The sequence below is a fragment of the Oikopleura dioica genome, chromosome 2 (assembly GCF_907165135.1).
Source record: "Oikopleura dioica chromosome 2, OKI2018_I68_1.0, whole genome shotgun sequence".
Lineage (NCBI taxonomy): Eukaryota > Metazoa > Chordata > Appendicularia > Copelata > Oikopleuridae > Oikopleura > Oikopleura dioica.
In genome coordinates this window covers 7,627,124-7,651,489 of record NC_137292.1, presented here as the reverse complement: position 1 = coordinate 7,651,489, position 24,366 = coordinate 7,627,124, and the positions used below count along the sequence as shown (strand labels likewise).

At 44.2% G+C, this 24,366-nt stretch overlaps 11 protein-coding genes and 2 non-coding genes across 17 annotated transcripts in view; 5 read left to right on the top strand and 8 right to left on the bottom strand.

Moving 5' to 3' along the window:
- Positions 1 to 24,366, top strand: part of LOC145696939 (26S proteasome regulatory subunit 8-like) — an 88,001-nt gene that overhangs the window by 31,605 nt on the left and 32,030 nt on the right. The gene's annotated exons all lie outside the window — the stretch shown is intronic.
- Positions 1,722 to 4,288, bottom strand: LOC145696962 (uncharacterized). Of its 2 annotated transcripts, none has more exons than XM_081774091.1 (3): positions 2,916 to 3,156; positions 2,136 to 2,838; positions 1,722 to 2,089 (listed from the first exon to the last, which is right to left on the bottom strand). In XM_081774091.1, the coding sequence occupies exons 1-3, from the start codon at positions 3,062 to 3,064 to the stop codon at positions 1,988 to 1,990; spliced, it is 954 nt and encodes a 317-aa protein (XP_081630217.1). In that variant the 5' UTR covers positions 3,065 to 3,156; the 3' UTR covers positions 1,722 to 1,987. The 2 variants fall into 2 exon arrangements, 1 of the variants encoding a protein (XP_081630217.1); XR_014133835.1 differs by lacking the exon at positions 1,722 to 2,089 and adding an exon at positions 3,786 to 4,288 and having other exon boundaries at positions 2,698 to 2,838; positions 2,916 to 3,740.
- On the bottom strand, positions 4,290 to 6,050 carry LOC145696950 (bifunctional peptidase and (3S)-lysyl hydroxylase Jmjd7-like). Its single transcript, XM_081774071.1, has 3 exons — positions 5,939 to 6,050; positions 5,000 to 5,895; positions 4,290 to 4,957 (listed from the first exon to the last, which is right to left on the bottom strand). Exons 2-3 carry the CDS (start codon positions 5,892 to 5,894, stop codon positions 4,362 to 4,364), a joined length of 1,491 nt encoding a protein of 496 aa, XP_081630197.1. The 5' UTR covers position 5,895; positions 5,939 to 6,050; the 3' UTR covers positions 4,290 to 4,361.
- LOC145696972 (translation initiation factor eIF2 assembly protein-like) lies at positions 5,967 to 7,136 on the bottom strand. The gene is made up of 2 exons (XM_081774105.1): positions 6,715 to 7,136; positions 5,967 to 6,167 (listed from the first exon to the last, which is right to left on the bottom strand). The coding sequence occupies exons 1-2, from the start codon at positions 7,123 to 7,125 to the stop codon at positions 5,967 to 5,969; spliced, it is 612 nt and encodes a 203-aa protein (XP_081630231.1). The 5' UTR covers positions 7,126 to 7,136.
- On the bottom strand, positions 9,660 to 10,127 carry LOC145698039 (uncharacterized). The gene is made up of 2 exons (XM_081775245.1): positions 10,012 to 10,127; positions 9,660 to 9,968 (listed from the first exon to the last, which is right to left on the bottom strand). The coding sequence occupies exons 1-2, from the start codon at positions 10,120 to 10,122 to the stop codon at positions 9,660 to 9,662; spliced, it is 420 nt and encodes a 139-aa protein (XP_081631371.1). The 5' UTR covers positions 10,123 to 10,127.
- On the bottom strand, positions 10,152 to 12,021 carry LOC145698037 (uncharacterized). The gene is made up of 7 exons (XM_081775242.1): positions 11,802 to 12,021; positions 11,506 to 11,759; positions 10,937 to 11,174; positions 10,721 to 10,887; positions 10,596 to 10,671; positions 10,460 to 10,553; positions 10,152 to 10,413 (listed from the first exon to the last, which is right to left on the bottom strand). The coding sequence occupies exons 1-7, from the start codon at positions 12,019 to 12,021 to the stop codon at positions 10,242 to 10,244; spliced, it is 1,221 nt and encodes a 406-aa protein (XP_081631368.1). The 3' UTR covers positions 10,152 to 10,241.
- Positions 12,063 to 15,291, bottom strand: LOC145696935 (protein shuttle craft-like). The gene is made up of 6 exons (XM_081774053.1): positions 15,194 to 15,291; positions 14,738 to 15,075; positions 14,507 to 14,695; positions 12,684 to 14,463; positions 12,299 to 12,571; positions 12,063 to 12,253 (listed from the first exon to the last, which is right to left on the bottom strand). Exons 1-6 carry the CDS (start codon positions 15,258 to 15,260, stop codon positions 12,102 to 12,104), a joined length of 2,799 nt encoding a protein of 932 aa, XP_081630179.1. The 5' UTR covers positions 15,261 to 15,291; the 3' UTR covers positions 12,063 to 12,101.
- TRNAI-AAU (transfer RNA isoleucine (anticodon AAU)) lies at positions 15,679 to 15,752 on the top strand. Its single transcript has one exon. It is a non-coding gene; the product is annotated as a tRNA-Ile (tRNA).
- On the top strand, positions 15,761 to 15,833 carry TRNAF-GAA (transfer RNA phenylalanine (anticodon GAA)). Its single transcript has one exon. It is a non-coding gene; the product is annotated as a tRNA-Phe (tRNA).
- On the top strand, positions 17,576 to 19,338 carry LOC145696462 (uncharacterized). Its single transcript, XM_081773504.1, has 4 exons — positions 17,576 to 17,673; positions 17,719 to 17,995; positions 18,041 to 18,180; positions 18,224 to 19,338. Exons 1-4 carry the CDS (start codon positions 17,659 to 17,661, stop codon positions 19,262 to 19,264), a joined length of 1,473 nt encoding a protein of 490 aa, XP_081629630.1. The 5' UTR covers positions 17,576 to 17,658; the 3' UTR covers positions 19,265 to 19,338.
- LOC145696809 (uncharacterized) lies at positions 19,379 to 20,649 on the bottom strand. The gene is made up of 4 exons (XM_081773901.1): positions 20,390 to 20,649; positions 20,184 to 20,344; positions 19,739 to 20,134; positions 19,379 to 19,698 (listed from the first exon to the last, which is right to left on the bottom strand). The coding sequence occupies exons 1-4, from the start codon at positions 20,536 to 20,538 to the stop codon at positions 19,526 to 19,528; spliced, it is 879 nt and encodes a 292-aa protein (XP_081630027.1). The 5' UTR covers positions 20,539 to 20,649; the 3' UTR covers positions 19,379 to 19,525.
- Positions 21,086 to 22,246, top strand: LOC145698031 (uncharacterized). The gene is made up of 3 exons (XM_081775236.1): positions 21,086 to 21,580; positions 21,655 to 21,873; positions 21,917 to 22,246. The coding sequence occupies exons 1-3, from the start codon at positions 21,086 to 21,088 to the stop codon at positions 22,244 to 22,246; spliced, it is 1,044 nt and encodes a 347-aa protein (XP_081631362.1).
- LOC145696949 (midasin-like) lies at positions 22,369 to 24,364 on the bottom strand. The gene is made up of 6 exons (XM_081774070.1): positions 24,140 to 24,364; positions 23,464 to 24,090; positions 23,289 to 23,423; positions 23,074 to 23,244; positions 22,721 to 22,983; positions 22,369 to 22,660 (listed from the first exon to the last, which is right to left on the bottom strand). The coding sequence occupies exons 1-6, from the start codon at positions 24,303 to 24,305 to the stop codon at positions 22,505 to 22,507; spliced, it is 1,518 nt and encodes a 505-aa protein (XP_081630196.1). The 5' UTR covers positions 24,306 to 24,364; the 3' UTR covers positions 22,369 to 22,504.

Here is a 24,366-nt window from a genome sequence, read left to right as displayed (position 1 = left end):
CTTGGAAATTGCTTTCAAGGCATCTCCCAATTTGTCCGTTTCCATGATTTTTATGAGCTCATCAAAGTCGACGAAGCTACAGTTTGCGACTCGAGAACCTCCGAGAGATTTCGAAACAGACTCTTCATTTCCCAATGCCATCGAGTAGGCGAGCAACTTGTATTTTTCAAAGTTTTGCAAATCTTCTAGCGCCGCACACGTTTCAAGTAAATCTGGCTTGTTTAACCTCAACGCTTGGTTACAAACGAAAGGAACGTGTCGTTTGCTGAGTTCGATTTTTTCAAACGCAAGAGTGACCAAATCGCTTTCATTTTCTCCGTCGATGAAAGAGCGCAGAAGATTTTCGTTTTCAGGGACTTTTTCAAGCTTTGAGAGCGCATTCATTCTTATCTTCTTTTCAGGGTGTTGGATGAGTACTTCCGCAGGAAGTTTACTTGTATCTTCAATTGTCAAAACATTCATGATCTTCGGAAGAAGGTCAGCGTTACAAGAGCGTCTGAACAACGCCAATAACGCTCCCTTACTATCGGAATCAGACGCAACGACAAATTCCAAAGCGCTTGAAATATCTATATGCGAACTTTGCTGATGCAAGATGTACTCGACAGTCGCCAAAGCTGATTGATCTTCTTCAAGAGCAAGGGGAGTTGCTTGGTTCAAGAGGAGAAGAAAGACTTTCGCTGAGCTTTTGGAAATTTGAGGAAGCATAGAACCTTCAGCAATGTACTTCATCGTGCGGGTGAAAAATTTCGATGGCAAACTTTCAATTTCTGAGCAATGAGCGACAAGAGAAACAGAGTTGAAAGCTTCGAGGTTTAGAGGACATCCATCCTTCAGTGAAATCTTCAATATTTTCTTAGCCAAAGACTCGTCGAGCAAAGCAGAACTCGTTGTTTGAAGAGTAAGACTAGCCATGGTGGTGATCGCATGAGCTCTAAGTGCGACTTTGTCAGATTGGAAACCTTTCATAACGCTTTGAACGAGTACAGCGAGGACACTTTCTTTTGGCTTTGTAGCAAGCAGGTTTGAAATCGAAATGCCAAACACAACTATCGGATTAGTTTCATTATCCGCTGCGAGCTCGAAGATCTTGTAAAAGTCGGATAAGAGCTGCAAGTTCAACGAAAACTCTTTGACAATGACATCCCTATGAATCGCTTCGTGCTTGTAGTTCTTCAACCAGCGCCAGTTGCCTTGAAACTTGATTTGGCACGCAACCTTTGTCCAAAGGTTTGTCGAGTGATATGGCATCAGGGAGAAAAGAAGGTCGGCATATTGAACTTCTGCGACGTTATATCTAGCAAGGAGCCATTCAAGACACTTTTGACCTGCTCGGATGAGATAATGCGGGGCAAGATGAACCAGAAATAAGCGAATCTTGTCTGATAGGATCTTATGATCTTCTGGCTTGAGCATACTTCGCTCGAGCTCGACAGATCCGGGCGAGAAAAGATCATCCGCATATTCGACAATTTTATCATCGATTTCAGAGAGGAACGAAAGACCCGATTGGGCGAGTTCAAGGACGACGCTCAAGCTCAATTTTGCCGCTTCTTCTGGCGTGTACAGGACTGAGACGCGTTTCCGGGCATCTATTTCCATATTGGATGAAGCATCCTGTCGGAGCTTCATCAACTGACTCGTAAGAAGAGTCATTTTCTTTCGAGTACAATTTCTTAAACAGGAATAATTATCAACTGATTTGATTAAAAAGTGATTCTATTGTCAATATACCGCTCGAAAAATGTGTGAGAAAAAAAAACATGAGAAATCTAGAAATAAAACAACAACGACTTATGAATAAAAATATGCAAAGAATTATGCAATTTTAGATCATGTCGGGAAAATTATCGTTTTAGTAAAACAGTCAGTTTTATTAGAGTGCACAGGATGTTCTTTTAGTTTCTTTTATACAAAAAGTTGTGTGGTGAACGGTTGTTATGTGGAAATGGTGAAAGTTTTGGGCAGCATCAGAGCAGCGTTGTAATCAGTTCTGCTCGGCCAAGGCTCGCTTCTTAGCGCGTGCTGTGTAGTGGAAGTTTGGCGACTTTGCGACCGTTGGCTTGAAGGGCTTGCGCTCGGTGTTATTCTAAATAATCAGTCAGAGATGCCTGAAGATCTTGATTTTCGGTTACCTTCTTGGGTTCCTCCTTTTCAGTTCCTTCAGCTGGTTTATTTTCCGTTGTGGAGAACTTTCGCGAAGCAGCGCGCGCAGCTGTGCGAAATTTCGGCGAAAGCGCTCGAGTAGTTCGTCTCGCCTTGGCAATGCGTCGTGCTTCTTTCTTTTCATCGTCGACGGGAGCCGCTACTTTCTTTGGCTGAGCAAGACGGTTAACAGTTGCAGCAGTGGTTGTTCGGACGGCCGGCTTAGAGGTGAACTCTAACTCGTCGTCCTTGTACACATTAGCAGCTGATGCCTGCTTCGCAGCCTCCCGTGCTTTCTTCTTCTGTTCTTCGCGTACCATGAAACTAAAGGGCTGTGGATTCGTCGTACTGCGTCGAACCTTGCCCTTATCGTTCTTATACTTGAAGAACTCGCCTAGATCCGTCTCTGTTTTTCTTCCCTTCACCACCGGCTTGGGAAGAGAAGCAGTAGAGGGCTTCGGTGCCTCAGTTTTCTCCACCTTTTTCGTCGCTGCCTTGGTAGTAGCCCGCACTGGTTCCACCTTCTTAGCCGCGACATGAGCGGCTTTCTTTGGTTTTTCCTCCGATTCCTCGATTTTTGGAACTGGAAGATCCTGCTTGGGCTTCTTCTTTGCCGGTGGTCGTGGAGTTTTCTCGGCTTCTTTTTCCACGAGAAATTTCACGCCTTTTTTCTTACGTGATGAAAGCCGAGCGCTAAAATTTTGTATCAATCATCTGCACATTTAAAGTTAACCTAGAGACACCCATCTCTTATTTCATTCTCTTCTTACCTCCTTCGAACTTGTTTCTCATGTCCAGGTTTGTCTTCTTCCAAGAAAAAGCTACCGGAAAAGACGTCGTCGGTACCCGTCTTGTCGCCAAGTGCCTGATCCCTTACGTTAAAGGACCACTCATCCATTGCTGAAGTGAGATCGTTCATAAAAAATATTTCTATCTGTCTTCAGCTAACGTAAAAGGTGCTCTGGTAGGCTAAAAATGAGACAACAAAAATGCAAGGCGAGAGATTTCTTATCTCAGCGAGTGACTGTTTTTGTTGGCGCCGAAATTGGTTTGATCGTTAGGCAGAGTTTGGTTCGATTTTAAAGTTCAATTTGTTACAAAAAAGTGAGGGCATTTTATTATCGATTTGATTTTTCTATAGTTGGGTTGTTTAAACATTATCAGTAAATACAGTTATTTCCATGATGTGCGCGAAGATGAGGAGTAAACAGACAAAATATCATCGTCGCCTAGCTTTTTCAAGTTTTCTGTGATGACTTCTTCAGGCTCCATTTCGCTGTTGTCATCGTCCCAGCTTTCTGAAACTTGCCCTGGTCCGGATTTCAGAAAGAGGCCATCTTGAGCGTAGTTGACTGCCGTGTGAGTGAGGAAACAGTTGATGAGGTTGGAATCAACGAGGAGAGGGACAGTGAAGGTGTAGAATGATATGTAGGGCAAGTCGAGGCAACTGGCGACATTTAGGTTTGATTTTATCCGCTGCATGATTTGATCCTTCAGACGCGTTTCGTAAATTTTAACGTCAGTTTCGTTCCAATGCGGGCGGTATTCTCGACAGCACTGTAGCAGATAGGTAACAAAACAGCCATAATCGTGTACTAAAATGAAATTATAAACGAATGCAGGTAAGCGTGGTGTCTGACCGATCATCTGCCCCAATCTCGAAAGAAGAAGGCCTTTATTTTGCTTTGGCCTGAACCAAAAACCACGGACGGCTTCGAAACGTATTTGAGGATCGAATATAAGATTGGAAATATGTTCCGGCAGATTTATCTTTCTTCCAAGCGGCGGTCGCTCTGATGGGAGGGAGGTTTCACCGAACCAATACTTTTCGTCGAGTAAATGGATATTCTTCCCGTCATGGAGAATTCGGTTCGTCCTCGCTTTGAGTTTGTATGTCATTTTAGGATTCGCCGAAATTAATGAGAGTATTTCGTCGATGAGCTCTTGTCCTACTGGCAGGTTACTGGGAATGTTCTCAAGGATAAAGTCGATTACTCTTTGTAACGGGATCACTTTGGTGCCAGTTTCTTCCATCAAGTGAATAACCAGCAATTCTGACAAGTCCAAGAGATAGTCGACTTTGTTTGTGGGCGGTAAATGATTTGGAATCTTTGGGAGCATTCTAAATCGCAAATATGTCGATAATATTGTAGCTGTAAATTAAATATTGCACTATTTTAAACCACTAAAGTAGGCCTACAGAAAATTGGGTCTTTTTACAGAAGATCAAAGTATTGTGGATTAATCTCTAAAGGACACTCGGCACAAGGAAATTCTTTGGAGAAGAAAGGCTCGTACCAAAAGTTAACGGCGATGTTTAAGTATTCATCTAAATCGGGAAAGCTCTGAACTTCGTGCCACCAGTAAGAAGGTAAGTAAAGCATCTCACCCGGGCCTACAGTACAGTTCATAGGTTTTGCATTTTTGAAAAGCGGAAAATTCTCGTAATCTGGGTTGAGGACATTTACAGGAGCCATCACCATGGACGTTGATTCTTGAAGCCCGTCTCGAATAAGTTTATATTTTCCCTCCTTTGTTTCTTCGATTTCAAATCTGGCTTCTGGAATATGTCCCTCGTAAAGATTCCGATTGTCACGTGGGTCGTAGATCAGAAACTGCTTCGATCCTTTTATCATTACCAGTCCGTTTTCATACTCGTCGAAATGCATCTTCCCTAACGTCTGCCCATCACCAATCCAGATATTTTGGTGATGCAGCTTGAGCTCGTGAAAGTATTTTTTGATTTCAGGCACGTCAGGTTTCAAAATTGAAAAAGCGTTCGAAGATTTCATCGGCGTGTACTCGATATACGCTAAAATCATTTCATTGAGTTAAACAGAAAAATCAACGTTACCAGATGTCCATGATTCCTTGTTTGGATCTCTCAAGGAAGTTTGAAACAGATCGAATATTTTACTCATTTCTAATTGAACATGTCCCGGCCTGGCCATGACAAGCTCAGGAAATCGCAATTTCTTCGTAAGTTTTTCCGGTAATTCGTTTTCCTCCGCATCATTCCATAATTCGCGCTCCTCGGGTCCTTCAAAGACACCGCTCTCGCCAAGCTTCACGTGAATTTTTGCGTCTTCCAGTTTTTCGAGAAAATATTCCTTTGACCAAAGGTCAAATGCCTTCCAATTATCAACAGCATCGGCGATGATTACCGGTCGATTTCGCTCAACATAAGAGTGCTTGAACTCGTCGTAGGATAAGTCTTTCGCAGAAACTTTTTGACACTTTGGGATTTCGGCCCCTCTTGTTTGCCAAGAATTGAGACCTCGAGAGAACTTCACACTGTCCATCGTAGGGCCGTCAAAATGATAAAGATTTTTAATAATCTCTTGCTCGTGGATTCCCTTGAAGTTCAAGTTCCCATCTGTTTTCCGAAATGTCTTGCAGATTCTGTTGATTTCCGTAACAAGTGCTTCGAAACTTTTCATTGAGACTTTTTCAGGTTGAACAGGAGCTACTGGTAAATCCATCAGGCACTTTCGGTTTTCAAGCTTCTTTTCAAAAACATATATTCCCGGCTCATCAATTGCTTTGTATGGGGAGAACTTTGGGTCGTCTATTTCATCGATGATCACAGAAGACTCATCAGCGTAGACGAGGCCAAGGTCAGAGTAAAACGCGTCTGTCTTCCACAAGCCTACGATACAGCCTTTTAGACGCTCTTTTTCGATTTGTGATCTTTTGAGAAGAGCAGTTGCCGATTGGAACAAAGAAATAGCGGACGGACTCAATCTCATTCTAAGTAAAATTTCATTAAGTTTGGCCGATTACACCTTTTTACAATTTTGAGCAAAAGAACGTCGAAGAAATTACGACTGTAGTCCTTCTCCATCAAGCTTTCCTTCTTTGACAAGTTGCATGTAATCTACTAATTTCTGCGAGTCTAATCCTTGCGATATGTGAATGGCGTCCAGTGGTACTCGATTGTCCTGGCTCAAGCCTATCACTTGCTCTCCATCATTGAACCGATAGACTGGCTCTTCGACTCCAAATTCGTCGTCATATAGTTCCTTTGCTCGGTTAAAAATTTATGCTGATTGCTAGCTTATTTAACCCGTTAACAGGCGCGTGGCTGTCTCACGGCCACGCAGCCATTGTAGAGCCATAAGATAGGAGAAACTCAAGTTTTTATCAAAAATTTTTGTATTTTTTAAAAATTCAATCGATTCTCTATCTGTTTGTGTGATTTTGAAAAAAATCGGCATGAAATTCAGGTCGGGAGAAGCGAAAGAAAAACTTCAGTGAGCGAGAAAAAGGGAAAGAATAATACAAATCGCCCGCCTTTCCCTTCTTTCCCTTTTTCTCCAATCTCAGCGTCGAAAATTGACGTAACTTTGACCTCAATTTTCAACCCCTAAACGAATCACAAAAACAAAACAAAAAGATGAAGGAGAAAGAGAAGACGCTTCTGAATCAGATTTTACACTTGGAATTAATTTTTCTCATCCCTATTTCTCAGAAAACACCAAAAGGTGCGTGGACATTAGACTGCCACGCGCCCGTTAACGCATAAGATCGGATGCCCAGTTAACGGGTTAAACGGAATTCGAACCAGGCCTTCCATGAAAAGTACATGCTCCAGGTTGGTAGCCCAAAAGGACTGAATCCAAAAATCAGAAACCCTGACGCTTCTTTTTTGTAAACATCAATTACGAATGAACTTAGTTCTACTTTCGGAATGATTTGTAGATCTAAAAACTCCAAAAGCTCCTCGTAAACTTCGTCGAAAAAGTCTTCCTCGTCATCGCTGAATGTAGTCGATCTGGAACAAATCGCAACTGGCTTTTTGTCGCGAATAAAGCAACGAAATTCACGAGAAGGAGCGAGTTTTGCAAATTCTTGCAGAGCCAGTGTATAAACCGGACTTTCAGAATCATCAGAGTCGTTGCAGTTTTCAAAAGGATAAGTCAAGTCGTGATTAATTTTGTCGGACGATTTGAGAAGGAGAAACACCTCGTTCGGGCTCATGCATTTAAGCCAGGGATGCAAATCTGAGCGGCACGGCACGGCACGGCACAGCGGCATGGCACGGCACGGCACGTGCCGTACCGTGCCGTGCCGCAGAATAAAATCTGGTTGCGGCACCGCGGCACAGTATAACACTATTTTCACATAAAATTTTTATTATCGGTAAATATAAAGGACAATTCCCGTTCTTTGATTTTTGAATTTAAGGGGCTTGACGGCCCTTCGGGCCGTTTCAGCCCCGTTCCTTGATTTTTGAATTTAAGGGGCTTGACGGCCCTTCGGGCCGTTTCAGCCCCGTTCCTTGATTTTTGAATTTAAGGGCTTGACGGCCCTTCGGGCCGTTTCAGCCCCGTTCCTTGATTTTTGAATTTAAGGGCTTGACGGCCCTTCGGGCCGTTTCAGCCCCGTTCCTTGATTTTTGAATTTAAGGGCTTGACGGCCCTTCGGGCCGTTTCAGCCCCGTTCCTTGATTTTTGAATTTAAGGGGCTTGACGGCCCTTCGGGCCGTTTCAGCCCCGTTCCTTGATTTTTGAATTTAAGGGGCTTGACGGCCCTTCGGGCCGTTTCAGCCCCGTTCCTTGATTTTTGAATTTAAGGGGCTTGACGGCCCTTCGGGCCGTTTCAGCCCCGTTCCTTGATTTTTGAATTTAAGGGCTTGACGGCCCTTCGGGCCGTTTCAGCCCCGTTCCTTGATTTTTGAATTTAAGGGCTTGACGGCCCTTCGGGCCGTTTCAGCCCCGTTCCTTGATTTTTGAATTTAAGGGCTTGACGGCCCTTCGGGCCGTTTCAGCCCCGTTCCTTGATTTTTGAATTTAAGGGGCTTGACGGCCCTTCGGGCCGTTTCAGCCCCGTTCCTTGATTTTTGAATTTAAGGGGCTTGACGGCCCTTCGGGCCGTTTCAGCCCCGTTCCTTGATTTTTGAATTTAAGGGCTTGACGGCCCTTCGGGCCGTTTCAGCCCCGTTCCTTGATTTTTGAATTTAAGGGGCTTGACGGCCCTTCGGGCCGTTTCAGCCCCGTTCCTTGATTTTTGAATTTAAGGGGCTTGACGGCCCTTCGGGCCGTTTCAGCCCCGTTCCTTGATTTTTGAATTTAAGGGGCTTGACGGCCCTTCGGGCCGTTTCAGCCCCGTTCCTTGATTTTGAATTTAAGGGCTTGACGGCCCTTCGGGCCGTTTCAGCCCCGTTCCTTGATTTTTGAATTTAAGGGCTTGACGGCCCTTCGGGCCGTTTCAGCCCCGTTCCTTGATTTTTGAATTTAAGGGGCTTGACGGCCCTTCGGGCCGTTTCAGCCCCGTTCCTTGATTTTTGAATTTAAGGGCTTGACGGCCCTTCGGGCCGTTTCAGCCCCGTTCCTTGATTTTTGAATTTAAGGGCTTGACGGCCCTTCGGGCCGTTTCAGCCCCGTTCCTTGATTTTTGAATTTAAGGGGCTTGACGGCCCTTCGGGCCGTTTCAGCCCCGTTCCTTGATTTTTGAATTTAAGGGGCTTGACGGCCCTTCGGGCCGTTTCAGCCCCGTTCCTTGATTTTTGAATTTAAGGGGCTTGACGGCCCTTCGGGCCGTTTCAGCCCCGTTCCTTGATTTTTGAATTTAAGGGGCTTGACGGCCCTTCGGGCCGTTTCAGCCCCGTTCCTTGATTTTTGAATTTAAGGGGCTTGACGGCCCTTCGGGCCGTTTCAGCCCCGTTCCTTGATTTTTGAATTTAAGGGCTTGACGGCCCTTCGGGCCGTTTCAGCCCCGTTCCTTGATTTTTGAATTTAAGGGCTTGACGGCCCTTCGGGCCGTTTCAGCCCCGTTCCTTGATTTTTGAATTTAAGGGGCTTGACGGCCCTTCGGGCCGTTTCAGCCCCGTTCCTTGATTTTTGAATTTAAGGGGCTTGACGGCCCTTCGGGCCGTTTCAGCCCCGTTCCTTGATTTTTGAATTTAAGGGGCTTGACGGCCCTTCGGGCCGTTTCAGCCCCGTTCCTTGATTTTTGAATTTAAGGGGCTTGACGGCCCTTCGGGCCGTTTCAGCCCCGTTCCTTGATTTTTGAATTTAAGGGGCTTGACGGCCCTTCGGGCCGTTTCAGCCCCGTTCCTTGATTTTTGAATTTAAGGGGCTTGACGGCCCTTCGGGCCGTTTCAGCCCCGTTCCTTGATTTTTGAATTTAAGGGCTTGACGGCCCTTCGGGCCGTTTCAGCCCCGTTCCTTGATTTTTGAATTTAAGGGGCTTGACATTGGCTGGGAACATTGCTGTCAATCTTTGTAACGTCCCCAACCCCACCCTCACCCATTGTTTGAAAAATTCAAATTACCCAAGATTTTAATTTTATTATGGTTTTCATTTAAACCTTGTCAAAATTCTATAAGAACACTAGCAGCTTTAATTTTTTTCATTTTAATTAATAATTTATATGACTCAAATTTGTGCCGTGCCGTGCCGTGGTGCCGCGGCACCCCATTATTGAATTTTGTGCCGTGCCGTGCCGTACCGTGCCGCGGCACGGGTATTTTGGTTGTGCCGTGCCGTGCCGGTGCCGCTGGAAAATTTTGTCATATTTCCATCCCTGATTTAAGCGACTGATCTGGCGAAAAATGCAGCGCGTCAGAGGGACAACTCCAGTTCAATTTGGGAACGACAGCTTTTCTAGCACGCTCGCCAATGACCCGGCGAATTTTTCTGCAAAGATCTGGGACTGGATTCACGTGTGGAACAGACTCCGCTTCTTCGTCCGTGGACCAGTCAGAGAAAGCATCATCCGAGTCAATTTGACCGAAGATATCCGGCTGAGGACCGGCTGGTTCAGGCTCTTCTTCTGGTAAAACGATGCTGTCATTTGATTTCAGATAGTTGAGCGCGCTCTAGAATCAGATCAGCAAGCGACTAAAGTGGTCAGAGAATTACCTTATCAAGCGGGAAGAATTCCGTCTTTGGGCAAAACCTTTTGAAAATCGGGTACCAGTTTTCAATCTGACACCAGAGAACATCTTTACTTCCGAATTCATACTTTTCCATCGTTTCTGATATTTTAATACAAATAAAACGAGTTCAAGAGTTTGAAAGCGTGGAATATTTTGCTATTTTCAGACAAACATTTTGAAAGAGAAATAAGTGGCAGTACAGAGAAAGCATGACTAGAACGTAAACTTGCTGATCCTCGTCTTTTTGGGTCTGACTTCTTCGGAAGAGTCGGACGAGTCGGAAGAATCAGAATCGGAATTGGCAACGCTGGTTTTGAAACCGAACTTCGAGTTGATTTTGTCGCGGAACTCGCGGCCTCGCTGTTTCCTGCTCTTTTGCATGTGACTAAAAAGAAATGAAAGTTCAATCAAGTATGGCTAAATAGTCGTACACTTTGCGCTCAATAGTCTTGATGTCCATATCCCGTAAATCCTTGTCTTGGTGATGGAAATCGTAGATCAAATCGGCCATGTCGCCAGTTTTACCTAAAAGTTATTCTTCAGACTTGGATTTACTAAGCCCACTACCTATTCGTTTATTCTTTTCCTTTTGCTCGTCATCAGAAGACCACTCAACTCGCTTTGAAACTCTCTCTGGTGAATCCTTGAAAATTATATCTGAGGAAAAATAGAAGCCGGAAGCAGAAACATACCCCAAAGTTCCACTGTTTGTCATTTTCGTCCTTTTCAATAGGTCGATCCAGTTCGAAAGTTCCGACTCCCTTTTTCTTGAGTTTTTCTTTCCTCTTTTTTGATTCTTTTTTCGGTTTTGGCTGTTTTCTCCAAGGTTCTTTCACCTTTTCTTTTGGCGCAGCTTTAGCTGAAAGATGAAATGAATGAATGGCATGAATTGCGAATCGGTGTTTTACATTTTTCCGTTTCTCTTTTCACTTCGACGAGATGGAAAGACCTTTCATAGGGCAAGATCTTCGAGGCTAGCATCTTCTCGCATCGTTTTTGGACTTTTTTGTGTAGCTTTTTGTCGAAATTACGCAGGCTTTCGCCATTTGTCAGCGGCTCAAGGACTGGACCATCTTCGCATATTCGCCGCAGAATAATGGCTACACGACGTTCTTTCGTGTCTACTGGTCGGACACAGTGTTTGATCTTAAACCTTTCTTCACTCTCTTATTCGTCCGCTAAGCCTACCTCATTCATACACATGCCCTCGAAAGATGTTATAATTCCTCTTTGCATGGGAAGGCGCAAAATTGGATCGCTAGCAGTCACTTCTACTGGCTCGACAGTTCTATCGAACCGCAAGTTGCAGCTTTACCTTGGTCTCGATTTGAAACATGGGTTTTCAAAAGGGGATTACAAAAAATGCGACCTGTTCCCGAAAGATAACGCTGAATCGGAGAAGAGGGTCAAGATGAAAATCGGTCTGTTGAAAGATTAAAATTTGCCTTTTGCTGACTCTTTATAGCTTTTTTTAAACTTTCCTTTCAAAAAGATGAGGTGGGTCTTGGTGCTGAACGATAAATCCTCCCGGTTCATAATCGTTTATGACGACTGAGTTGATCCAATTCTTGTCGACGATGCCGGTCTTTTCCATCTTTTCAATGATGCTTTCATAGATCCATTCTGGAATAGGCGAAATATCCTTTGGATTGAAGAATTTTTCCGATCCTTTGCCCCCGCCGTAGTCGTATCCGTGGCCAAAAAAGTATTTCATCCGCAATCGAGAAATGTCTGATTTTCCGGTTAATTTCCTATCGAAAAGATAGTATGTACCTATGGACTTGACCCTGAATTTTCCCTTGCCCCCTCGCTCAATCATCGATGTGCAATTTCTCTCGAGATCCTCGACATCATCAGCGTCAAATATTGAAAATCCCTTGATCCCGTCTAGAATTTCTCGTCTCTCAGAAGCAGAGCCATGAGAAATGTACTGATCTGCCTTTTTGGATTCTTTGTCATGAATATCTGGACCGAAATCGACAATACGAAGCATTAATTCTTAACATTTTTCATAAAAAATCGCATGAATTTGAACTTTTTGAAGAGCTTTTATTAAGTGCAGCGTCGATAGAACTAATAGAACTTGTTAGCGACAGGTCGACTCCATGTAGATTGATAGGAGCTTGGAGAGATTTTGAGCATCTTTGAAAGCGTATTCGGTGGGGCGATTGTCATCCCTTTTACAGCAACAAGGAGTAGGTGGCGATTCGGCTCCGTTCCCCTACCTGATAAAAATGAGGCTTATGTTGATTTATTGAAAAAATAGTTACCTTTAGATTCGATGTTGTAAAAATCAGAGAGCTCGTGTACAAACATTCGTTCCTTCTTATTCATCGGTGGTAGGTTGTACTCAAATATCCCCTTTCCAGGTGCTTCTTCGCATTGCTTCGCTAGCCTTCGCAGGTTCGTTTCGACAGTTATTGCCAGTTTGGGTCTTTCCGTTGCAAATCGAACAACGCTCTCTGGATAGACAACTTCTGGGATTGATGAAATGACCGGATTTTCGATCGCAAGAGCAGCGGCAATCTGACGGTTCCGTTCCTTATTAGCTTTTAAGAATTCGTCCCTAGCCTTTATTCTCTAAAAAAGCTCAAAAATTGAACTTCCACCTTTTTAAATTATCAAAATATATTGATTGTTTTTAAAGCTTTTCCTGAACTTCGCACTCAGCATCACACTCAATCGACAAGATCATCTCCCCCGCAGGAACGGCTTGACCTTGTTGCGCCATCATCTTTAGCTGGTGAGCCTTCATCTGTTCAATCTTTGGACAAAGAAAGTTCTGCGTTCGTCTTTTGCATGCGCACTTGAGTGCAATTTTCACCTCGCAGTAGTCGAAGGGCTCGCATGGAACTCCAGTGTGGCATTTTTTCGCGCAAATGTGACCACAAGTTGGCCGTATTTCCTGGCATTTCTGTTGACAAACATGATTTTCGCCAGTGATACAGTCTCCATCATGGCATATCTTAGGACAAGTGTGGCCACAAGGAAGCTCTTTTCCGCACTGTCGTCCACACGAGACAATGTTCAAGTGGCAGGGAATATTTCGCCGTATTTCTTTTCCACAGTTGCATTCTTTTTCTGTCAACACGGTGCATGGAGGGCAGCTTTCATCAGAATGACAATTGTGATGAACGGTGTGGTTGCAGCTGTGCTCCCTTCGGCAGATCTCTTGGCATTCTGGCGGCTTCTGGCCACATTGAATCGGTGGGTATGATACTTGCTGGCCACAGTGGCAAGTCAGCTCGTCAAAGGAAACTTCCAAGCATCGCCGGCAGTTTCCTCGATGACAGACTTGTTCGCAACGATGAGTGCCGCACTGAAGCATTCTTCCGCAGGGTTTCGTGCAAATATGCGAATTCGGTCCGCTGTCGAGTCGATCTGGACAGCACAAGACCTGGCATGTGTGTCGTCCGCAGCTCATTTTCTTCTTACATGGGCGCTTACATTGAGCCGCTTTGGGATCCATGAAATAGTCGTGGCAGTTGACCAGTAAATCGCCAGTCCGTCCGCAGCGGCATTCGACTTTTAACTCGACCTTGCACGGGGGGCATTTTCCTTCGTGACACTTTTCTGGGCATTTGTGGCCGCACATCAGCTCTTTCTCGCAATATCCATCGCACGTAGGAATCGGATCAAGACAAGATTTCCTCGAGTTGCGCAAAACCGGTATCGCGCCACAAGGACAACTAGAGACTCTTTCGGGCGTATACGGGCAGATTTCACAAGCTCCCTCATGGCAAACAAGCTCGCAGGGGTGATTCCCGCAGTCTTTCATTTTCTCGCATTTCTGCTCGCAACTCCAGTCGTATTCGACGCCACAAGGGACCTCTTTCTCAACTCGTCCACAGACGCACTCCAGCAGGTCGATTTCTTCGCAAGGCTTGCATGAGCCTGGATGGCACTTTTCCCCGCAACTGTGGTAGCCGCAGGCGAGTTCTTTTCCACATATTTCTTCGCAACGAAGATCAGTACCACATTTTATACGCGCTTTTGTCTTGCCACAGGAGCACTCAGCTAAAGAGGTGGCTTTACAGGGAGGACAAGCACCAGGGTGACATTCCAGAGGACAACGATGAGGGCACTTCTGAGGGCGATCGCAGGGCTGGTGGCAGGAGTGCGCCAATTCACCGTAACTCGATGTCGGATTCTCTTCGCGTCCACAGTAGCAGTAGTAGCGATTTGGAAGGAAGCGAGATTCGTTCTGGCAGTACGGACATCTCCACGTACTCTTGTCTTTCAGTGCTGCTTTTCCCCACTCCGTAGCGCATTTCAAATGCAAGAGATTGTAGCAGTTGCCGCAGTGCCACACCTTTTCGTAATGCTTCATCTTTTCCAAACAAATACTGCATTCCAACAGGTTCTTTTGAATCTTTCGGGAGAGGATTTCGTGCTGGTCTTCGTTCATTTTTGTCTTGTGTCTTTTCGAAATCAACTATGAGTAAAATTAGATAATTTATCTATAAAAGAAATTTTACCTTGCTGACTCCATCGGCAAGAGCGTTGATATCTGCTTGTTCCGCCTGCCTGGTTGCTGGCCGATTAGCTGGATTCCCACTTTTATTTCGATTTCTACTTTGATTTTGGTTTCGATTCGATTCTTTGCGAGGAGTCTGGGGCTTTCCGTCATCAGGAGATTTTGCTCCAATCCTGATTTCTTCATTTTTCTAAAAATTTGTAATACTGAACTTTCCGGCCTTTTTCTTTACCTCTGGGTCGATAATTTTTATCGCTCTTGAGCCACCCCTTCCTCTTCCTCGGCCTCTGCCACCGCCACGAGCAGGAGGATTCCTCATTTCGACACTTCCTGGGACGAATACAGGAGCATTCACATTGAATCCGATCGACTGGGCGGGAGAATTCTTGTTTCCTCTTGAATTTCGACCCCGCGATCCGCGATTGTAAAAGCTTCCTCTGTTCTGACCTCTGCCTTCATTTTGAATGGAATTTCGACCTTGATTGTCGCCTTCAGCTTGATTTCGCTGATTCTGACCGCTTTTGCCGCCAGAATTTGGACGGCCTCGTCCGTTTTTTGAGTATCGATTTTCTAAACGACAAAATTTAAAACCAATATTTTTCACTTCTCAAGGGTACTTTCAGTCAAGAAAAAATAATGATATTTTCAGTTTGAATATAAAGTTGAATAATAATTATTTTTTACATACGATTGTTTTTCATTTTAGTTTGCGGTTTCCCTCCGCCATCATCTGGCGGTCTCGCATCACTTTCCATGATCAGATTCTCTTGCTTTTTTTATCTAAAAAGTTTTCTCTTTTTTCTCGAATGAAAAGAACTCAATAAGTCTTGCAGTGCAGTGGGAAACAGGGGGTTTTTATCAGTGATGATTCACGGGGGCAAATTGAAACTGAAGCGATGACAGAACATTCTCGATGGCGCAAGCTTTTGTCACTTTGAGTAACGCACCAAAAATGGCTCATCTCTCCCTCGCACCAATCGCGGCGCGCGGAGAATTCGGGCTTTCCAGATTTCAAAATTGAGACTTTCTCTTTCTTTGACCAAAATTGCCATTGTCATTTGACAAAATAGCGAAAATCAAAGACGCCAGCATAAAATTTGGACAAATTTTTGATTATTTTTTCGTTTACGTAAAAAAGTCGAATAAGTAGCGTAATAATTGCGCCCTTCTCCAGGCCGGTTAGCTCAGTTGGTTAGAGCGTCGTGCTAATAACGCGAATGTCGCGGGTTCGATCCCCGTACTGGCCATATCCTTCGCCTTGATAGCTCAGTTGGGAGAGCGTCAGACTGAAGATCTGAAGGTCCTGTGTTCGATCCACAGTCAAGGCACATCTTTTTCTGCTTGAAAGATTCAGATTAGGCTATTCTACAGCATGGAAATGTTTTTTTTGAAATGAAGGAATATCTGAAGAATCAAAGTCATAAATTTGTTGAGAATAATTTATTTACAAACAGAAGTCAAGAGGTACTTGTAAGACTAGAGGAAATGGATATTCGAACGCCTTGTCACCACCATAGAACTTCACGCTCTCTGCGATAACAGTGTCTTCGACAAGCTGAAATTTTTCCACTGCAAACTTGTTCTGACGATCTGACGAGACAAACCCAGGAAAAGAGTAGACCCAGTTTCCATGGCTCAAAAGTGTGTTGTACCCAACAGCCTAAATTTTATTTCAATACTTGTTCCGAAGAATAAAAAAGTAAACATGGTTCAGATGTCCAGAAAGCGACCACTCGGAATTTTTGAGCCTCCAAACATCGTCGACGTAGTCATCATTCGAAATATAGCCACCAACAGTCAAAAGTGTTCCCTCTAAGCTGATGCATCCGGGAGAATGCAGGTTCCTTGTAATTCATTTTTTTCACTATTTAATCTTCGTTTATTGCCTTTTATGAGAAGTAAGTTCCACCCATCCAGGCCCAGTTAGAGATTCAACTTTCTTTCCCCATCCCCACCATGTTTGACCACCAACAATAGTCGGATAAGAATCATAATAAGCTAGACAACCTCCAGCATGTTGATATTTTAGTGGTGGTGTTAGCGATGAAGAGTTCCCATCAAACTCTTCGCACTGATTTTGATGGCCACAAATTAGCGCTAATTAACAAATTTTTACTGATAGTTTCGCAGAAAACTTCCGCTCACCTCTGGATCCTTCTTTATTTTGGACCTCCATGATGAATGAGACGCCACTTACTGCGAATTTGAGCTGCTTATTTGTCCTACGTATCTCGCAATTTTCCAACTTTGAAATCTTCTTCGTATTTTCTAGGAGATCTTCAGACTTCGGATCATCCAGTCCGCCAAAAATGTAAACTTCTCCGTTCACAAATGACCATACGCTTCCTCCGGTGTAGCCGTAAACAGAATCAGAAGGTGGAACGTTAATCTTTCGATCATCGACAAAATTTCCTTCAGCTGACATGATGAAGCTCATTTCTATAGTTTTCCATTCGATTGGCCACCCTAAGACCGGTTGTGGCTTTTGAGCAAAAATGAAAAAATAATCATCTTTCCCCACGTCTTTAGTTGTTGAAACAAATTCGCTTTCTTTATTTGTCGTTTCTTCTTCAATTTTTGTCATCAAAGTTGTTGGCTCAGTCGTAGAGACAAGGTCCTGGTCCGGGAGTTGTTCTGGGATTTTTATCGTTAGTTGCGCACGGAAAGCAAATTCTGTGTAATCTTTTCTGTCATTTCTGAAGGCGCTAGAAAAAGCAAAAATGAGCACCGCGAATCTTCTGATCATTCTCGTATCTGCGCTCTGAGAAATAATTGCCAAGATACTGCACATGCGATGTTAGATGAGCAATAAATAATTATGAATGACTTTATTTTTGCCTTGTTAGTTTTCCTAGACTTATTCCTATTCATTTTGCTGCAGAAAAGAACTCATCAGTGAATAAGAATAAATTTATCGATGAGCAAGTAAGTTCGAGCGCCGAAGAAGTTCAAATACCATCGTTTTCATTTTTTATGTTGATTGACTAATTGGTGCTTTTCGTCCGAATAATGACAGATCGGCATGTTGGCAGGTTGATGCTGGTACTAAAATTGGCTTTACGATCTCAGAAATGTTTTCATCCGGCTCACTTCAAAGCCGCTTTCACTCGTAACCTTGCCCGGCTCAAGCTCAGAAGCTCGGAAAATTAGAGAATGAAGCTGTTCAAGGTAGTAACTCTTAGTTTATTCAGATGAGGGATTAATGTTTTTCAGGGTCTTCTCGCTGCCCTTTTGGTAGAAGAAGGCGATGCTTTCCGACGAGGATCCCGTCGACAGAGAGTCAATCGCGTACAGGACAACTGGCGAACAACCATCAACTTCAATGAACTGCCAATGGGAGATGATCCTTACAAAGACATGCCCGTCCAAGACAGAGGTCCAAGACCTGAACAGCCTGAGATCAACTACGGAGATGACGAATGTGAGGCTCCAGAGGTTCCAATCTGCCCGCCACCAGAGGAATGCTCTGCTGTTATGCAACAAGAAGACGGTACTTGCAAAAAAATCGTGGAAAATTATTAACGATTTTATTAAGGATGCACTTGTGATTGCCAACAAGAGCCAGCTCCAAAGTGCGATCTGGACGTTGTCATCATGATTGATGTGTGCTCTTGCGGATGGGATATCTGGCAGGGTGTTGTGTCCTACGTTGAAGCTTTGGCGAAGAAATTCCATGTACGTTTATTTTTTGCAAACTTAGTTTTAATTTAAAATCAAGATGGAAATCGGCGTGAGCAGCGAGGAGGCACGAATCTCCATCGTGCAATACTCAAAATCCCAAGAGACTGTCATCTCTTTCGCTGACAACATCGAAGACATCAAATCCGCCATCGAGGGAATGTCCCCAGAGAACTTTGTCGCCGAGGGAACCTACGTCACCAACGGTCTTGATGAAGCCATCTCTGAATTCAACAAGGCCAGACCTAACAGCAAAAAAGTCCTTGTCACTGTTGCCGACGGTTACAACCATCCCAGCGTCGAGCCACGAGACGTTCAACAAAAGCTCCGTCAGCTTGGATCAGATGTTGAGCTCCACGCTGTTACACGAGGTGAAGAGTTCAAAACCATCGAAGAGTGCCAAAAATCGAACTTCCAACGAAAGGTCGAACAGTGCTCCAAGCGAGCAGAAATTATGACTATGCTCAACAACGACTCCAACGACATCTACGAGTACAACGATGCGCGATCCATCCATGACGTCATTGACTCTTGTCAGAGCCAGTGCCCAGAGCCACCACAGAAGTCGCTTCACTGCGAATGCCAGTGCCCCCTCCCGACCGGTTGTCCTGGTGCTCCTGGTCAAGCTGGTGTTCCTGGTGAGAAGGGTCCACCTGGTGAAGATGGTGACGTCGGAGCTGACGGAGAGCCTGGCGCTCAAGGTGCAGCAGGTCCCGAGGGACCCGCAGGTCTTCCAGGAAAAGATGGTACCCCCGGTGTTGTCGGACCCAAGGGTGAACCTGGTCTTTGGGGCCGACCTGGTGCTCATGGAGAGCGAGGAGTAACAGGACCTCAAGGAGAACAAGGTATCAAGGGTCCCCCTGGTGCCTCTGGAGACACTGGTGACAACGGTCCAACTGGTCAACGAGGTCAGCCGGGACCAAGAGGTCTTCCCGGTATGCCTGGAAACCCTGGTCCAGTCGGAGCGCCAAAGGAAGTCAACATGGGCGACCTTAGAGCTGCTGTCTTTGCTATTTTGGACGAGCTCAAACCAGGTGGAGAACCCTCCGATGCCAAATTGGCTGGAATGAACATCTTTTAAAAAACAAAAAATGCAAAAAAAAAATAACGAATCAATTCTTTTCTGCCTTGTCTGACATAATGTGAATAAAATATTTTGCTCTTTTACCACTTTGAGAGATGATTTGTATTTTGTTCATTGAGTTTATTGATAAAAATGATACAAGAGGAAGTAAAGCTGGGTTTTAACATTGAAATGCAAAGAAAAGTACAGAAAAAAACATATATTTTTCGGAACTAAATGAGATATATTTGTGCAAGCTCATATCGACTGTAACTACAGCTAGTAGCCACTGTAGCGGTCGATATTTTTGGCGGCATAAAAAGCTAAGCATGAAGAAAGAAGATAAAATACAGATACGCAGCAGGATATGATAAGTATGGCGAGCATGATTTTGGCGGAGTCCGAATCGGAGTTTGGATCAGCGCGGCCGAACATAATTTCCAGCATAAAACCTAATTTTTTATTGAGGTTTGTTAAACTTTGAATGATTACCTTCAAGTTCACAATAGTAATACAAAAGTCTATTATCAACAGGTTTGTCATCCCCGGCTTCATCTGATAAAGTTGTGGTGCTGACGGTAGAACTATCGCTCGACGTTGTTGTTGTTACTGACGAATCGCCGACATCAAGTTGTTTTTCTTCGACTTCCAGTTCTGTCGTTGTGCTCAAAGTTGTGATCGTGCTGACAGTTGTTGTTGTTGGTTCTTGAACTTGGGCATCAGCAACCGCCTCAGTGACGGTTGATTCTGAGGCCTCATCGATAACTTCATTATCTTCCAAGTTCTTGCTGATTTCTTCCAACAAAATGTCGTTTTGCGTCTTTTCAAACTCAGTTTCGTTGAAATTAGCACATAGCTCCGTAAAGTTTTTGTTCCCAACATCAAACTCTAAAAAGTGCTTGCATAAGCCAGCTTCTCTTTGTAATCATTATATTACCTGGAACGATATCGATTCCGCCGTACCAAAGCCCGGAAAGAACAGCAATGATCGCAAATAAAATGAAACAAATGATTCCCATCATTCCGTTCAGCTTCAAAAGGCAACGCGATTCTGCACATGCTCCTAACGCCCCGATAAGTGTGGCCATAACTCCAAATCTAGATGGAGTTTGAAGGTTGAATTTTTCTAAAACTAAAACTTACCCAGTAAAAGCAACAACGACAATTGAAAAGACATTATCAACTGTTGGCGCCAACGTCAATATGTAAATAGAAAGGCCCAAACTAGCGCCCAGAATTAGAAATTCAATTGTGCTCAAAATATTGAACATTTTCTGCGACGTTTTCCCCATCTTCTCAGTCTCTGGGCTTCTTTCTTGTTGATAATTATCTGTTGGCTTGTAATTCTAGTGTAAAATCAGCTCTCGCAAGCAAAAAACCGCAGTGAGACAGTGAAAAATTGTGGGCTACCAGCGCTATGCCCCCGGGTTGAGATGGAATCGAAAGTTACTCATCCCTGCAAAAATGGACCATTCATCCCCGCGCAAGTAATTACTTATAAGAATACGCTTATTATATCAATTGTCTTTCTAACTCACTAAAAGCGTTGCTACCGAAAAATACAATTTCTCATCTGAATAAACGAAAACTGCATAAATTATTTTAGCTTGAATTTTTGCGACAGTGTTTTGCAGTTGCATTGCGCTGTTAAACTAATCGTTCAAAGCAGGACATCACTGATATCATGTCAACTAACAGCGCACAGGTGCCCTTTTTGGCGAAAACCGTACCGCGCTCACCCACCGAGTCCACTCCTGGAATAGCGCCATCAATCGAGCACCAGATGATACAAAAGTGGGACCTTTCTTCTTGGAAATCAGATTAAATCAAATCAGCATCATGACCGGAAAGCCAAAGCGAGCCACATTCACCAACTACGAAAAGGACTACCTCAAGAAGTACTACGAAAATGAAGACAAATACCCGGATGTTGAAGCTAGACGTGAAATCGCGAGTCACTTCGACAAGCCGTTGAGGCAGATATCTAACTGGTTTAAAAATGAAAGAGCTGCTACAGGAGATTCAAAGAATTGGGTACGACCGTCTTACAAAAATGGCCGTTTTCGGAAACGAGCAAGGGAAGATGAGACGTTACTTCACGGGACTACCAGCTCGACTTTACCCGGCCACGAGACTACCGTGAATGATACGATCAACTCATCCGTCTCAGAAGTGCTTCCAAAACCCAAGAATCGAAAGAAAGAGCTCATCGCTAGCTTCAAAGCAGAGATGTCATTCGACGGATTTGAACAATTGAAGGGAGTGCCAACATCGACTCCTCGGCCTGATGTCTCCTTCAAGGAAATTCTTGGTTCTCTCCCTGCTCTTTCACCGGTAAACATTAATTATGCAGCATAATGCTCGACTTAATTCATCAACCATAAATACGACTTTAATTATTTTTGTAGCTCGATGCGACCTCGCCAACTCAGCCAGATGAGACTGCAAATCTTGGAACCAGCGCGCAGGTGGACCAGATCACCACTAAAGTCGAGATTTCCGCTCCTGCAACAACCGACCCTTGCCCCGATGTCGACGTTGAAGCATTGCCGATCGGAAAGGATGAAGCTCCGCTGCCCGTTCTGGAAGCATCTTTGGTTGCGAATCAGCTCAATACCGAACAAAAGGTAACTTCATTATTTTAATTATAAACCCAATGGAAACTTTCAGTCCATCCCAGACACTCAAGACAGCGGCGAAGAAGCCCTCTCGTTCAACGACGATAAAATCTCGAACGAGTGCGAGGCAAGTGACCCATCGGATGAAGCGGACGCCCTGTATGCACTCCTCGATGAAAATATTCGTCCTTTTCTCAGCTCTCCCCACGAGTCGATTCACGAGGTGGTCAACTACTTCCCAATTCCTGGATTTACGAATGGAGCCTATGCCAAGCAGACAACACGATATGAATACTTCTTCCCAGGATTCCGAGCTCCTATCACTCCATTCCCATTTTCACCACTATGCTCCAGAGCACTGCCCTATTATCCTCAGTTTTAATTGCATATCAAGCGAATCATTTCAATATATTATTAATTATCACATTCTAAGATGTTTTTCTTATCATTTACCTGCGGTGGTTGCATTCAAAAAGCATGCCTATTCGAAGAAATTAAAAAAAATTTAAGCAGGGCTAGTTCACTTTAATATATCAATAAATACGGAATATGTACAGTTTAAAATATCTTCTAGTGATATAAAAGTCTTCTGAGCCCAGCAGCGCTCGTTTTCCATCATCGATAGTTTTGAAATCCAGATTCAAGATTCAGACTCCAAAATTTCAAACCACTGCCGCAACGCATTCGCGATCGCTTCCGGAAGCCTCTCCACATTCCGCAAGATCACATAGTAGGGAAAAGGGAAATCGTCAAGGTAAGACTTCCAGCTTACTTTTCCATCTTTGAACGTTGCCGACTGAAAACAGCGATGAAATTGATTCATTACATTTGTAATTCCTGATCCAAAATAACTTACCCTGATTTCCGTAATAGATTTTTCGCCATTGTCAACAACGACAAGCATCACCATCATTCCTCGCTGGCGAGCAAGCTTGACTTGATCGGCCACGGCTTCCCGACCCTGTTTGAAAATGCCTTGCGCGTCTGTTATCACAATCAGCAATTTGCTAGCGACCCCTTCGCTGTCCGCTTCTCTGAAGCTCCTCCGAGCAAAATCCAGCATTTTCACCATGTCAGTGGCTTGTTGCTCAAATGTGCAGCGGCTGATGATATGTCCACCTTTATAACGGTTTTTATCTTTTTTTACCGATAATTTTTCGTTGATAATTCTTACTTCTTTTAAATTTATGATAAGATAAAGAACCGTGCCTACTTGGTCATTCAACTCGTCACCCAGTTGAAGTATGCACTCTGTTTCAGCACCGAAGCGAAAAACGCCCAAATTCTTGATTTCAATTAGCTTCAACGCCGAGGAAACCAACGCCAGTGACTCGAAAGCCAGCTTTTTGGATTTGTTGTCGATCATACTTTCCGAGTCATCTGAAATCAAACTGTTATTTCTGACAAAATAATTGGATCCTTACCGAGAGCAAGCACAATTTGGTGATTTCTGTTTCGCGGTTTCGTGCGTCTCAGCCAAATACGGTCTTTTTGGAATTGGGAGGCGATGTACGGAATTACTTTTCGCATGTTCAGCCGCTTTCCAGTTCGGTAATCACCTGATTCAATTGTAAAGAAATGTAACTAACGAAATTTTACCTTTCAGTGCAGAAGCTTTCTTCGGCTCAAGAATGAGGCGTAGCTGTTCCGCCAGTCTCTGCGCTTGGGACGCTTGGAGCATGTTGATTCCTCTCCACGCCATTTGCGCCTCTTCACCAGCTGGCTTCATTCCGATCAATTCGGGGATGTGACGCTCGATGCTCTCCAAGTCGCGCATCTTTTTCTCCAACGAGCTTTTCTGCAAATGATTCGTCATAATAACATTCTCCCTCTCTTCCTTGTCTTCCTGCATTTCGACATCCTCATTTCCCGTTTCATTGCTCTCGTCTTCGTCATTTTCCGAATGTTTGACCTTTTCCTCATCAACTTTCTCACCGGACTTCGATTCAAGCTTCGAGTTTGGCTCGTGCTCCACCTCCATCGGCTCCTCTTTTTGCTCTTTTTCCCCATCTTCGATTTCCATCCGTTCGATTTGTTCCCGAGTTCCTTCTTCTGCTTCGTCAAGAACTTCTTTTTTCGCAGCGTTGTCACGCTCGAATTCAACTCCAGTTTCTGGCTCCTCTTCGTTATTTTCCACTTGGGACTCTTTTTCCTTTGTTTCGTGTTTTTCCAGCTCAGCTGAATCTGATGATTTTTCATCGCCTCTTTTTGGTTTTGGCCGCTCAACTAAACATAAAATTTGAATTATTAACAAAGATAAGGAGAAAAAGGTTACCCTGTGTCTGCTGATTGCCTTTGGTTCCATCAGATTTGTCCTCCGATGCGCCAGTCTGATCTCCAGAAGCCTCTTCGCCTCCAGTGTTATCTCCATTGTCCTGCTCCATATCAGTTGCTTCGCAAGTTTCCGCTGCTCTCTCGTGGTTCTGCTGATTTTCGGCCATTGGTGTTTCGCCTTTACGAGGAGCAGAAATATCTTTGTTCAAATCATCTTCAGTTGTCTTT